General features: G+C 47.5%; 1 protein-coding gene across 2 annotated transcripts in view; it reads left to right on the forward strand.

Annotated features, from left to right (window-relative positions):
- Window positions 1-14,626, forward strand: part of ABCG1 (ATP binding cassette subfamily G member 1) — a 111,718-nt gene that overhangs the window by 16,206 nt on the left and 80,886 nt on the right. For both annotated transcript variants that reach the window (XM_068270721.1, XM_068270722.1), the window contains exon 2: window positions 3,267-3,510. In XM_068270721.1, coding sequence (XP_068126822.1) covers window positions 3,267-3,510 — 244 coding nt within the window. The remainder of the gene's footprint in view (window positions 1-3,266; window positions 3,511-14,626) is intronic.

The raw sequence follows: 14,626 nt of genomic DNA on the forward strand, positions 1-14,626 counted from the left end.
CCCACCCCCTCATGTAAAATGGTCTGGTCCTTAAGGGAAGTTAGGCAGCTGGTCCCCAGTAGGTTGAAGAAGCTTGAAGGGGCACAGTACTTTTGTGTAAAAGCATAATAATCACCGGCGTACCTACCGGGGATGCGACCCCCTCAGCCGCAGGGGGGCCCGGGGCTGCTCTGGGGCCCGCTCACTGTGCGCGGGGGTAGCGCTGCTATGGACCCCCCAGCAAGGTGCTCAACTGGCCGCAGCGTCTGATAGACGCTGCGCCAGTTCATTCCCCGCAGCCCCGCTCCAGCAGCCTGCATAGTCTCCGGCAGGCAGAGCAGGGCTACGGCAAGATGGCCGCCGAAGCCCTGTACTGGAGACTATTTGTGTCTCCAGTACAGGGCTTCGGCAGCCATCTTGCCGTAGCCCTGCACAGTGCCTGTCAGCGCGGGAGATGTGCTGCAGTGCACAGGAGGATCGTCGGGGAGCTGAGAGGCCTGGAGAGACTCCTGACAGGTAAGGAATGTTTTTTTACAGGGGCATTTTTTTTCTGGTGTCTGCTGCCCACATTAGGATTTTCTGGTGACTGCTGCCCACATTACGATTTTCTGGTGTCTGCTGCCCACATTACGATTTTCTGGTGACTGCTGCCCACATTGCGATTTTCTGGTGTCTGCTGCCCACATTACGATTTTCTGGCCCACATTACGATTTTCTGGTGAACTCTGCCCACATTACGATTGTCTGGTAAAATGTTGCCCACTTTACAATTAATTTACAGTGAAACGCTGCCCCATTACGATTATTTGGCACCTATGAGGGGGGGGGGGGGGGGCCCATCCAAATATTCGCAGGGGGGCCCAGTGATTTCTAGTTACGCCCCTGATAATAATAGTGATGAATATAATTAACTTACAACCCTACATGCTTAACCTATTCCTGTCACAACAGTCCCATGTGGCGCTGCCATGCCATTCTCTGTAACACTGTTTCCTGCAGCTGCATGTTGTGTGGCGGCCCCCTGTGCCTGCACTGTGCGTCCCTCAGATAAGACTTGCACTGTGCGCAGTGACCAGCCTCGGTGAAAGGAAGTGGAACGCTCAGAGCTTCCTTTCATACCTCAGCTGGCGTCACGGCTGCCGCGCTACAATAGATGTCAATGTCTCGCACTGTTTAGTCTGGTCGTTTCCTCCAGATTGGGTGACCTCGGCGCTGTTCACTTTACAGCAGAATAATAAGATTGCTGCGGTGTTCTGTGTATTCCAACGCAGAGACATTCTGTCACGGGGAGCTGAACCATGAAGTGTCGCCCGGTGATTAGAAAGAGGCCCTGTAGTGTCATATAGTGGAATGCAGTAAATTATTTAGGATACCCTCTTTTAGGGTAAGTATCCTAGTTTTAGCATCAGAAACACTTCGATAGCTATTGCTGTATATTGGTATGTAGCCCCACCCTCCCTGTGATTCTTAAAGAGAACCTGAACTTAAAAATAAAAAGTCAAAATAACCATACACAGGTCATACTTACCTCCCGTGTAGTCTACTCCTCAATCTCTTTCTCCTCTCCTGTGTCCTGTTTGTCCTCTGTGATCAATGGAATTCTCCATCTTCCTTTTAGAAATGGCCATTACCCCATAACAGCTTCCTGGTCAGCACACTGTTACACTGTAATATCGCCCACTTGAGCCATAGGGAAACATGGACATTACCTTGCACATTCAGTTGTAACTGACAGCTGCTGATATATAACTGACAGCAACTGGTATATTTTAATTCTGACAAAATCTTGTCAGAACTGGAAGGGATCACTGTAAGAAGAAAATAATGAGCTTCTGAGAGCAACTGACGGTGAGGTTAGATGTAATATTCATTTGCAGCTACGTCATGTGTTTTAAATATTTTTACTTGCTTCAGGTTCCCTTTAACCCAGATCAGAGGTGTCAAACTCAAATATGAAGGGGGCTGAAATTGAACACTGGGACCTAGTCACAGGCCAACCTCATTGTCTAGTGGCTCCTCTCCCACCCTTATAAAGTTCTCTGGTTTCTTATGGCCTTCCTCCCTCCCCTATGCAGTTCCCTGGTGTCTAGTGGTTTTCACTCCTCCTATACAGTTCCCTTGTGTCTACTGGCCCCTCCCTCCCCTATATAGCTCCCTGGTGTCTAGTGGCCCCCTCTCTCCCATATACAGCTCTCTAATATCCCCTATACAGTCCCTCCCTCCCACATACAGTTCCCCTATTGTGTAGATGATCGGCTACAAATAGCAGTAGTTTGGGCGCCATGGGTTAGTGTTAGTTAGTGTGTTAGTGTTTGGCACTAGGAGGGTGAGTTAGTGTTAGACACTAGGAGGGTGGGTTACTGTTAGGCACTAGGAGGGTGGGTTAGTGTAGGAGGGTGGGTTAGTGTTTGGCACTAGGAGGGTGGGTTAGTGTTAGGCACTAGGAGGGTGGGTTAGTGTTTGGCACTAGGAGGGTGGGTTAGTGTTTGGCACTAGGAGGGTGGGTTAGTGTTAGGCACTAGGAAGGTAGCGTATTGTTAGGCACTAGGAGGGTGGGTTAGTGTTAGGGACTAGGAGAGTGGGTTAGTGTTAGACACTAGGAGGGTGGGTTAGTGTTAGGGACTAGGAGGGTGGGTTAGTGTTAGGCACTAGGAGGGTGGGTTAGTGTTAGGGACTAGGAGGGTGAGTTAGTGTTAGGGACTAGGAGTGTGGGTTAGTGTTAGGCACTTGGAGGGTGGGTTAGTGTTTGGCACTAGAAGGGTGGGTTAGTGTTAGGTACTAGAAAAAAGAGATTAGTGATAGGCACTAAGAAGGGGAGGTTAGTGTTAGGCACTAGGACGGGGGAAGGGGGACTGCAACATGTACTTGTTCTTGGATGGAGAGCCTGCAGAGGGAGGCTGTGTTAAGCACTCTTTTTTCTCCCTAATCCCCCAGTGCAGAAGAAGCAGGAAGTGACATCACAGGTTATGTGAGGCTACAGAAGGTACATTGGTGTTTTGTAACAACAGTGCAGGAGGGGCAGCTATCTTTTTGCCTCTGTGGGGTAGTTTATATGCTGTATGTGAAAAGTGCTGGTGGTCTAAGATTGGAGGTCACATCAGAATTTTGATACAGGTCCCCATTTCTATGTTTCTGTTTTCATTGTTGTTTTATGAAAAACTCCCCTCTTACTTCCCGTTACTCATAATCCTCATATGTTTTCCCAGCAGTCCGATTACCATCTGCACTATTACTATTATTTAATGCTTCATCCTTATCTCTATTTATGTATGCAATTATTTTTTCAGAATGCAAGCCTCCCCTCGGCTGCCATGCCAGACCCAAAGTCAGTCTGTGTGTCGCTGGACGAGGTGGTCTCCAACTGCGCCAGCGGCCAGGACACGCCCCTGCTTAATGGACACTTAAAAAAAGTGGACAACAGCCTGACGGAGGCGCAGCGCTTCTCCTCGCTTCCTCGGAGGCCCGCTGTGAACATCGAATTCAAGGATCTCTCCTTCTCTATCCCCGAGGGGCCGTGGTGGAAGAAAAGAGGTAGGATGCTGGTTAATACACACCTTGAGGGCCGAGGCAGAGGCGAGAGAGGCTCCAGCCTAGGGGAGCAGTATAGGAGGGGGCGCACAACTCACTCAGCTATCATTTCCCTATTGTGTTTGAAGCAGAGAGGAGAAATAAGAAAAGGGGATACATGGCAGTGACTGCAAGCCAGATAACTAGAGATTAAGGTGTTGGGGCCCTGGGGCACCTATTACTCTAATAGCAATCAGTGTGTGTGATGCTGGGGTGGGAGGGATGGAGGGCGCACTTTGGTGTCTCACCCTAGGGTGCTGGAGGACCTTGTACCGCCTCTGCACACCTTTACTTACAGTGTATTGCATCGATACTCAGACTGCTATGTTATTTAATGCCAATAAAGTGGACCTGAACTCAGTACTTCCACTCTGCTCTTAAAGATAAGCAACAGCATAATAACCTTTAAAGATTAACATATCTTTGTTACAGCTGATACAAATCCTGCAATAAATCTGCAGTTTGTCTACTTCCTGCTTTCATGGAAACAGACAAAGGGTTAACATCCTATGTTTACAAATTAGCTAAGGCTGACACAGCTGAGAGATCAAATTACAATTGCGCTGACTTGCAGCTGAGGGGTTATTAGACAGGCTCTTCACTCTAAACATAAACAGGGTGGATTAATCTGTGTTTTCCTTATGTCCCTCCCCTGCATGAGTTCAGGTCTACTTAAAAGCAATACTAAAGTGAGCTGAAAAAAAACAAGTGCATTGTGTTGCAACCTAAAGGCTGCTTTGTGAGGCGGAACGTAGCACTGCAATGCAACACCTATGCAATGTTCGCAGTGTGGCTGCGGCAATGCAGTTTAATGGTATGCAGGAATCCCACTGTACTGCAGGCAGTGCGTGACTGCAAAAGGTTAACATGGACTTCCCATACCACTACCTCCCCCCTTGACCCTATCCCTTCTGATCTACTTCAGCCTCACTTCACGGATCTGGCCCCAGTCCTCACTACCATGTTTAACCTCTCCCTATCCACAGGCACCTTCCCCTCAGACTTCAAGCAGGCCACTGTACTGCCTCTGCTCAAGAAACCCTCCCTCGACCCCTCGCTACCCTCCAACTACCGCCCGATCTCCCTCCTCCCCTTCGCCTCAAAACTCCTTGAGCGTCTGGTTCACAAACGCCTGACCCAGTACCTCAATGCCAACTCACTACTAGACCCACTGCAATCTGGATTTCGGCCTGCCCACTCAACCGAAACGGCTCTCACCAAAGTGGTCAATGACCTTGCCTTAGCTAAAGCTGAAGGTAAATACACCATTCTCCTCCTCCTTGACCTTTCAGCAGCTTTTGATACAGTAGATCATCCCCTACTCCTCCAGTCCCTCCAATCCATGGGCATTCACGATCTCGCCCTGACCTGGCTTTCAACCTACCTCTCCAACCGCTCCTTCACAACCTCCTTCAATGAGTCCTCGTCCACCCCCAACCACCTCTCAGTGGGAGTCCCCCAAGGCTCGGTCCTTGGCCCCCTACTGTTCTCCCTATACACATCCTCCATTGGCAAGGTTATCTCCTCCATGGGTTTTAACTATCATCTGTATGCAGATGACACCCAAATCTATCTCCACACCCCTGACATATCCACCACTACCATGGACAAGGTCTCCTCCTGCCTATCTGCCATCTCCTCCTGGATGTCCGCTAGGTTCCTAAAAATAAATCTAGACAAAACGGAATTTATGATCTTCCCACCCCGGTCATCCCTGGACCTCCCAGATGTGCAGGTCACTGTTAACCACACTACTATTCACCCTACCTCTCAAGCCCGCTGTCTGGGTGTCACCCTGGACTCCGCACTCTCCTTCACTCCCCACATCCAAAACCTCACAAAGTCCTGCAACTTCCACCTTCGTAACATCTGTAAGATTCGCCCTTTCCTGACCCCTGCCACCACCAAACTCCTCATCCATGCCCTCATAATTTCCCGCCTCGACTACTGCAATGCCCTTCTGTCTGGACTCCCTAAGACCCGAATAGCCCCACTGCAGTCCATCATGAATGCGGCTGCCAGAATTATCCACTCCTCCCATCGCTCCACCAGGGCGACTCCCCTCCGTGAATCCCTCCACTGGCTTCCTATCCAGTCCAGAATCAGATTCAAGATATTGTGTCTGACCTACAAATCCATCCACAAAACCTGTCCAACCTACATTTCTGATCTTACTCAGAGATACACACCAAGCCGCTCACTCCGCTCCTCCAATGAACTTCGCCTGACCGTCCCCCGCATCACCCAGTCCCATGCACGCCTCCAAGACTTCTCAAGAGCCGCTCCGACACTATGGAACTCCCTACCTCCACCCATTAGGGCAGCCCCCTCCTTCAACACCTTCAAGAAGGCCCTCAAAACTCACCTTTTCACTCTTGCCTACCACCCCTCACAATTGCTCTAAACCCAGCCGAACTCTGGTCCCCTACCTCTCGTGTCCCTACCTCTCCCTCTAGATTGTAAGCCTTTGGGCAGGGTCCTCACTCCTTTTGTGTCCTACCTGATCATGCACCTCTATTACTGTGCACCCATGCTATGCATTTGAGTGAACCTAACTTGCCTAACTCCATGCTCCCATCCAGTGACTGACTAAGCATTACCTTGTACTCATACTGTGCTGTGTGATCTGGTTTTCTTGTATTCCTGTATTGTCATATTGCTGTTTGTCACCCCTAAATATTGTCTGTAACCTAAATTAATGTCCAGCGCTGCGTAATATGTTGGCGCTTTATAAATACAACAAATAAATAAATAAAAAAAAATGGAGAGATCTATTGTGAATAAATGAGATGATTATACTCACAAGGGTGGGTCGCCACAAAGGCAACCACTGGACAGGCCGGCGGGGAGAATTGTAACCTGACCCCGCTCAGGTATAAGAAGTCTCTCTATGTAGAGAGGAGAAAATGGGGATACACCCCTCCACCAAGGGTGGACTAGATAATATTGAAATACGTTAACAGAGGTGCTAAGTAGAATAAATTTAGTTAAAATTGTTAAAAAGGGGGAAGTGGGTGGACTCACTTCCCTTCTGAAAAAAAGTCCGGACAATGGACAGGTTACTTACAGTCTAAAGTCACATTTATTAGTAACTCCAAAAGTGCAACGAGTTTCACGGGTAACAATCCCGCTTCTTCAGGCAAACGATTTTTGGAGGGTGCAAAATCAAGTCATGAACCAGGTAGAGCGCCTCTGTCAATTTTAACTAATTTTATTCTACTTGGCGCCTCTGTATTTCAATACTTAATTGAAAAAAAAAGTCTATTTACTTCTCTTTTTCCATCCCTCTGGCTCTGAAGTCTTCCTGGTCCCGCCCCGTCAATCCGGACTCTGCCGTTCTGCCAGTGTCCCCCTCCAATGCTGGATGCCCCGCCCCCTATGCCTCTTTCCATGTGTTCCTGTGGCCGGGAACACTCTGCGTTTGCGCAGTAAGCAAAAATTGCTGCGGGAGCGCAATAGAAGACATTGGACTTCTTTATGCAGTAAGTTTGCAGAATGTACCAGGAAGCAGAGCGGAAGAGTTCATTCATTTATGAGAAGTTTAGACATGTTAATAAATTATGCATTGCGGACCATCCTGCGCCCCCCAGGAGACCATGGCGTGAGGGTTTTTTCTTTGTCAGTGCATTCTCCTCTTCTAGATCAATTCCATGTCTTCAAAAAAGAGCATGAGATGCATTTGTCCCTGGGATGGAAGCTGCATGGTGATTGGCTGTACATGAGGAGTGAAGAGGACCTGTCCCTGAAATAGGGGCACCTGGTCATGAAATAGGGGTTGCTACATATGCAGAGAAGGCTGCAAATGGGGAGCAACACATGGTAACGGTAGCTATTGCCCAAGGGAGATGTACATATAAAAGAAGGGCTGCATACATGGATGATATACAAGGAAGAGGGGGCTGCACATGGAATGGGAGAGGCTGCTGTACATGAATGATACACATGGAAGAGGGGGCTGCACATGGAATGGGAGGGGCGCTGCTGTACATGGATGATACAAATGGAAGAGGGGACTGCACATGGAATGGGAGGGGCTGCTTTGCATGGATGATACACATGGAAGAGGGGGCTGCACAGGGAATGGGAGGGGCTGCTTTGCATGGATGATACACATGGAAGAGGGGGCTGCACATGGAATGGGAGGGGCTGCTGTACATGGATGATACACATGGAAGAGGGGGCTGCACATGGAATGGGAGGGGCTGCTGCACATGGATGATACACATGGAAGAGGGGGCTGCACATGGAATGGGAGGGGCTGCTGCACATGGATGATACACATGGAAGAGGGGGCTGCACATGGAATGGGAGGGGCTGCTGTACATGAATGATACACATGGAAGAGGGGACTGCACATGGAATGGGAGGGGCGCTGCTGTACATGGATGATACACATGGAAGAGGGGGCTGCACATGGAATGGGAGGGGCTGCTGCACATGGATGATACACATGGAAGAGGGGGCTGCACATGGAATGGGAGGGGCTGCTGCACATGGATGATACACATGGAAGAGGGGGCGGCACATGGAATGGGAGAGGCTGCTGTACATGAATGATACACATGGAAGAGGGGACTGCACATGGAATGGGAGGGGTGCTTCTGTACATGGATGATACACATGGAAGAGGGGGCTGCACATGGAATGGGAGGGGGCTGCTGTACATGGATGTTACACATGGAAGAGGGGGCTGCACATGGAATGGGAGGGGGCTGTTGTACATGGATGATACACATGGAAGAGGGGGCTGCACATGGAATGGGAGGGGGCTGCTGTACATGGATGATAAACATGGAAGAGGGGGCTGCACATGGAATGGGAGGGGCTGCTGTACACGGATGATACACATGGAGGAGGGGGCAGCACATGGAATGGGAGGGGCTGCTGTACATGGATGATAAACATGGAAGAGGGGGCTGCACATGGAATGGGAGGGGTTGCTTTGCATGAATGATACACATGGAAGAGGGGGCTGCACATGGAATGGGAGGAGTTGCTGTACATGGATGTTACACATGGAAGAGGGGGCTGCAAATGGAATGGGAGGGGCTGCTGTACATGGATGTTACACATGGAAGAGGGGGCTGCACATGGAATGGGAGGGGCTGCTGTACATGGATGTTACACATGGAAGAGGGGGCTGCAAATGGAATGGGAGGGGCTGCTGTACATAGATAATACACATGGAAGAGGGCTCCAGTGTGGACCTTGCATGGAGCATGAACTTAATAATATTAAACTTGGTTCACACTGGGGTGGGGTTCCCTGTAATATCAGGATTGCAACTAAACAGAAGGGGAAAAGTCTCCTTGTGCACTAGTTGTGCATACAGCGAAGCATACAGTCAGCGAAAACAATGCATCACTGCACTTGTAAACTTGCATGTGGTATCACACTGCATGCCTTGCACTATGCCAACGGATCCGTTGCACCATACTCCTAACGTGTCATTGTAAATGTATTATTACAATATAATTCCACCGGCTTAGCAATGCGATTATATTGCCCTGCTGATGCTCTATAGTTACCGAGTGCCCAAACTGCCAGCATGACACTTTTTACTAAATACTGCGGGTTTTAGTTACAAAACAAAAAACTCATACATTAAAGGCCACTCTACAAAGAGTCCGTCTTTCTTATCTCAAAAAGTTGAGAGCTATGGTTCAAGAACGTCTCAGGTTTACTTTAATGCTTTAATGTGACTAATAGTATGGTGCTGAGCTGTGAAGATGCCGACATGCTGCTTTTTCTATATCAACTTTAGTGATGGACTTGCTGGACCCCTGCCAAGGTCTTTCTACAGGTAGTGACAGTCCGTCGTCCTCTGAAGCGTAAATGACAGGTTTGCATTGAAGGTTGTGGAGTCAGCTGCTGCCTCACTGGATAATGGTGCTAAGTATAGGATTCCTTCCTGTGATTAGAGCTTGTGGGCTTTTAATAGGCATGATGAATCAGAGATTGAGGCGCGCTGAGCGCTCGCAGTGTTGTCTGTCAGTTCTCTCACGTGCCGGATACCGTCCTGTCTGTGTACTGCTGTGTGGCGCGGCTCGCCTGCTAGAATGGACACAGTGCCTAAAGAGGACCTGTTTCCTACTGAAATGCCAGACATAAGATTTACAGCAAACCCCAGGTGGATATGTGGGACTAATCACTATTTTATCAGTGAAAAAGGTACTTAAACCCAGGATTAAACTTCATCCCAATCAGCAGCTAATACCCCCTTTCCCACGAGAAATCTCTACCTTTTCTCAGATAGATCAGAATTAGGTGGGTCTGTGTGGCTGATTTTGTGGTGAAACCCCTCCCACAGAGTGATGTCATGACCATGGCCCTGACAGTTTTCTGTCTGTGAACCTCGCTGCATTGTGAGAAATAATGACTGTTTCCAACTGCCAAGCAAGCAATATCTCCCTCTGTGCATAGAAATCTCAGTAATGAACATTCCGTACAGATCACCTTTCAGAACTAAAGGTGTCGCCGCCAGTGATGAGTACATTTGAAATCAGCGCCGGTAGACTTGGGCGCAGGATACAGCGGTATATAGCTGATCCTGCTTCTGCACAAGTCCAGGACGATTTAATTACTATTCCCCCTCCAGGCCGCCATGGATAGTGGGGTAATGAAATAATTCGGCTTCCAGCGATTGCTGGAGGCCGAATTATCATGTTTTTAAGCAACTTCGGCTCCGTCTTCTGACGGAGCCGACGTTACTCACTGAGCGCTTTAATAGGAGTGATTCCTATTGAAGTCTATGGAGGCGCCGGCTGCGCCCAAATCTAGCAGCGCTGAAAAGCACTGCTCCGCCAGTGATACATTTCAGAATGTAAATGAGGGAGAGGAAAGATTTTACAATGGGCAAACACTGGCTAAATAATCTATAAATACATTTTCACTACAGTTCTTCTTTAAAGCGGACCTGAAAAAAAGTTCCACTTACCTGCGGCTTCTGCCAGCCCCCTTTATGGGCAGTTGCTAGTGGCGCTTTCATCGCTGCTGTGGGAGGGACAACGGCGACAGCTTCTGTCGCATCAGTTGCCAGGTCCCTCCGCCGTGTGTATGCGGAGGGACCTGGCGACTAGCTGTCGCCAGCATGTCGCAAGCACGCTCCCGTGTGCTTGCGACATGCAAAAAAGTTGCCCGTGAGTATGGGCCATTATGGAGGAATTCTGTTGCACGCTGTCATGCTGAGTAAAGAGTAGAGAGAGCAGAGCCCCAGCAATATAGGTATGTGCATGCTGTGCCTCTGCTCTGTATAAAGGGGGAGAGAGAGTGACAGCCCCCTCTTAGCTGCCATGGGCTATTATTACACCCAGGTCTATACCTCCTCGGAACCCAACTGTCGAGTCTCATACCCAGCCAGGGGCATAACTAGACTTAATAGGGCCCCCCTGCGAAAATTATAGCATGTGGCTCCTTTGGTCCACAAACCCCATGAAGGTCATGTGATCGAGAGAGAGCGAATGGCAGCAGAGAATGTTCTGCTGTGAAGCAGCATTTGGAAGCAGGAACAGATTACACATGCTCCTGCACACGGTTTTTGTGAGCGAACAGGAAGTGTTTTTTTGCTAATTGGCTGCACTTGCAATTGGGGTAAGGGAGAAGTAGAAGCCCCCCAAAGACTCTGGGCCCCACTGCGACCCCTGCCATTCATTGTTACGCCCATGTACCCAGCTTTAGTCAAGGCCTATAGAAACCGAATTTCTGGATTTTTTTTTTATTATCCTATACAACAGTGCATTTACCTGACTCTGAATACACCAACAGATTTACATTCATAGATTGCCACCTGTCATTTTCAGTTAAAGTGAATCCAAGATGAACTTTTATACATTGCATAATTGCGTTCCTTACATATAGGTTACAGGGCATTCCTCAAGCCAAACACTTTTTTTTTTGTTTTAATATTCTAATTCCCTATAAACTAAACAAGCCTCGCCCACAGCTTCTCCAAACCGCCAAGGCACTCAGACCAATGTAGCAAGGGCTTATGGGAGCTCAGTCTGGGCAGCAGTAGGAGGAGGTTACTAGCCAGAGGTTTCAAAGGCAGAGGGGAGGGGGGAGTGAGGCTGAGAGGTGGAGATGCAGTTGCAGATTACCTGTGTAATGATGACAAACAGAACATGGCCGCTCTCATTGTATCACAGGAATAAATCATCATAAACTGTTGAAGCTGTTTACAGCCAGATTTGCTGTGTAAACTATCTAAACTTTACATAAGATATATATAGACAAGTTACTTGTAATATTTCATTTTTCATCTCGGATCCGCTTTAAGAGACTGTAAAGTACAGTATATAGAAGTACAGTCTGCAAAGAAATGATGCTTTGTAGTGAATGGTCCGGAAACGATAGCAGAGAATAAAGGGATTTTTGTTATAAAAAAATAAATGGACTTCTGATGTTGGACTCAACAAGCGGCTCTGTATGACCACCACAAAAGATTTAATAGACTTATCTGTGTGAGTCTAATCCTTTAACATGCTATAAAGGGATTTGACGCTGCTGGAAACTGATTATTATATTTATTATGATGATATTAGTAGTCATGGACTTGTGGGTAAAGCAGACCTCTGTAGATACCAGTGCAGAGCCTGTATTATTCATAGTGTCGGCAAGCACGTCATGTGATGTATGCTTATATCACGTGACATAGAGTGGGCGGAAGTTAAAAATATATTCTGTGAAAATTCTCCTTGAGGAGCAGTCCATGGGAAACATACAAAGGATTGAATCAAGGGAGTTTTGTTGATTGTTTTGCAAGCCTCTGATTGGCTGGTTTGTGATGATGTGAATGTGTGTCACTGCATGTGTGTTTAGCTAGAAATCAGCCTTTCTCAACCTCTTTAGAGTCGAGGAAAACCTATAAAATTATGCCTTTTTTATGAGTTTTGCCTTATGCTTACTATTATGCACATCTTGGTTACCAATAATAGTACCACTTTCATATTACATATGCAGCAATCACTTCCACATATGACATGCAGCAATCACCTCCACATGTGAAATTCAACAATTACTCTACAGTGCAGTAATTGCCCTACATAAGAACTACAATGATTACCCCCAGTGCAGCAATCACCCTAAATATGAAGTGCAACAATTACCCCACAGTGCAGCAATTACCCCACATATGAAGTGCAACAATTACCCTACAGTGCACACCCACCCAGGCTCATCTCTTTTGTTGAGGAGTAGTGGCAAAACTCCAGCAGAACCCAAGAAGGGCTCTCGCTTAACCCTAGGTTTCCAAAGAACCCTGGTTGAGGATAGCTTGGCTAGATTAACATTAGCATTATGCTTTCAGGAGCTGGAGGCCTCATTATCATTGCTGCGCCCGGCCTCAACCCCAACATAAGTGTGGCAGTAGTTCAGTGGTCATGAGATAGTCGAAAGACGCTACAAGTAGCATTCACCGAATGTAACGCTTATAAGGCTCAATTCACAAAGCCTTGCTAATGCATAGCACGGCCGTCCCAGTCTAATCTTCTAATATACTGTAACTTAAATCAAGGTGGTTGGTTGGTCTGTGGACCTCTGCTCCTTTCCCTAGGATCAACTGGGTAAGCATGTCTTCTCCTTCCAACCTACAGTATATGGTAAAGTAAATGGATGGGTAGACACACAGCTCACCAGTACAGATAGAATGGTGAATGTGCTGAAGTTGAGTATCTCAGTATAAGGTTCAAAGTTACAAATAAGAAAGGATGAGATTTGCATAATATGATGTTTATTAACTTCTGTGACACTGCAATGTTTTCTTGCATATTTTGATATATGGATGAATATTTGCTTCTGTATAATTGTCTTGTTGACTTGATTATCCTAATAAAAATTTTAGTGAGAGAGAAAAAATGCTAATACAGCGCTTTTGCGATTGAAGGGAAATCAAATCGCTCTAGTGCGAAAACGTTCATAGGTTTACATAGTCAAAGCACTTTTTGAATCGCCAGCGATCAGACAACCTCTGAGAAGCCCTTGCAGTTTAAAAGAGTCTTTATTGTTACTACTATATTGTTCCATCTGTTTGCCTGCGCCCTGCGGCTGTTGGTTTGGAAGTGGAAGAACTTAGTAAGGCCCGGTTCACATTAGCGTTGAGCAGAACAGAAGCGGAACGTATACTGTACAAACGGTCTGGTATGTGAACCGATCCAATGTTAACCAATGGATCCGTTCACATTAAAATGCTGCAGGACCTATTTTTCCGGACCGTTGTGCCCAGCGGAAAGGAAATGGAATGTTTTGCAGCTGCATAGGAACAAATAGAAAACTGACAGTTACAGCACACTGGCTGTAAAAACTGACAGTTTTTACCTGATCCTGATGGCCGGATCCGCAAAAAAACACTAATGTGAACCGGGCATAAGGACAGCAGTAAAGACCAGGCAGCAGTTCGGTTCCCTCCTAAAGGCCTGTAGTACCACCTCACGATGATTTTTACAACGATTTTTACGACAATTGGAAGTTTCCAGGATCTCTCATGGTGGGCACAGGTCACGATCAATCGAATGTCATTTGGCGTTGCGCGGTGGTAACGACCGTCATGGCAGATCAGATCTTTAGGATCCCCAATGACTCCTGCACAAAGTACTGCGATCGTTGGAGGTCTCCTTTCCACCCATCGTGTACCATTGTGCATCCGGCAGGAAGATGGATCTGGGAGTACTGGTGGTAGTGGGACATCGCTGTGATCCATCTTCCTTCTTCGCGAGATGAGTATTCAGCTTAAAGGATTCCATACTATAAATAAAGTTTTGCCTTGAAGTGGATTATCAGGAAGAGTAAGATCATGGAAGGCTGGGGAGACGTGATCCCTGTAAGATCTAACCTGCAGTGTTACCAGGCAATTAAAGCCTTTAATACTTGTAACTCAGATAGAGAGCTGCAATAATAGGATTAACACTGATCAAATGCACACTGGTGGCCATCTACAGTCCATCATTCATGTGCGGAAAGGTGGACTTCTCTGATGTTCTGCAGCCGGCTAGCAGCTTTGTGGTCTCATGTGGTCTGTCTATAGTGTATCATTCATGTGCAGAGTGGTGGACTTGTCCAATGTTCTGCGTCCGGTTAGCAGCTGTGC

This window comes from Hyperolius riggenbachi, chromosome 2 (assembly GCF_040937935.1).
Source record: "Hyperolius riggenbachi isolate aHypRig1 chromosome 2, aHypRig1.pri, whole genome shotgun sequence".
NCBI lineage: Eukaryota > Metazoa > Chordata > Amphibia > Anura > Hyperoliidae > Hyperolius > Hyperolius riggenbachi.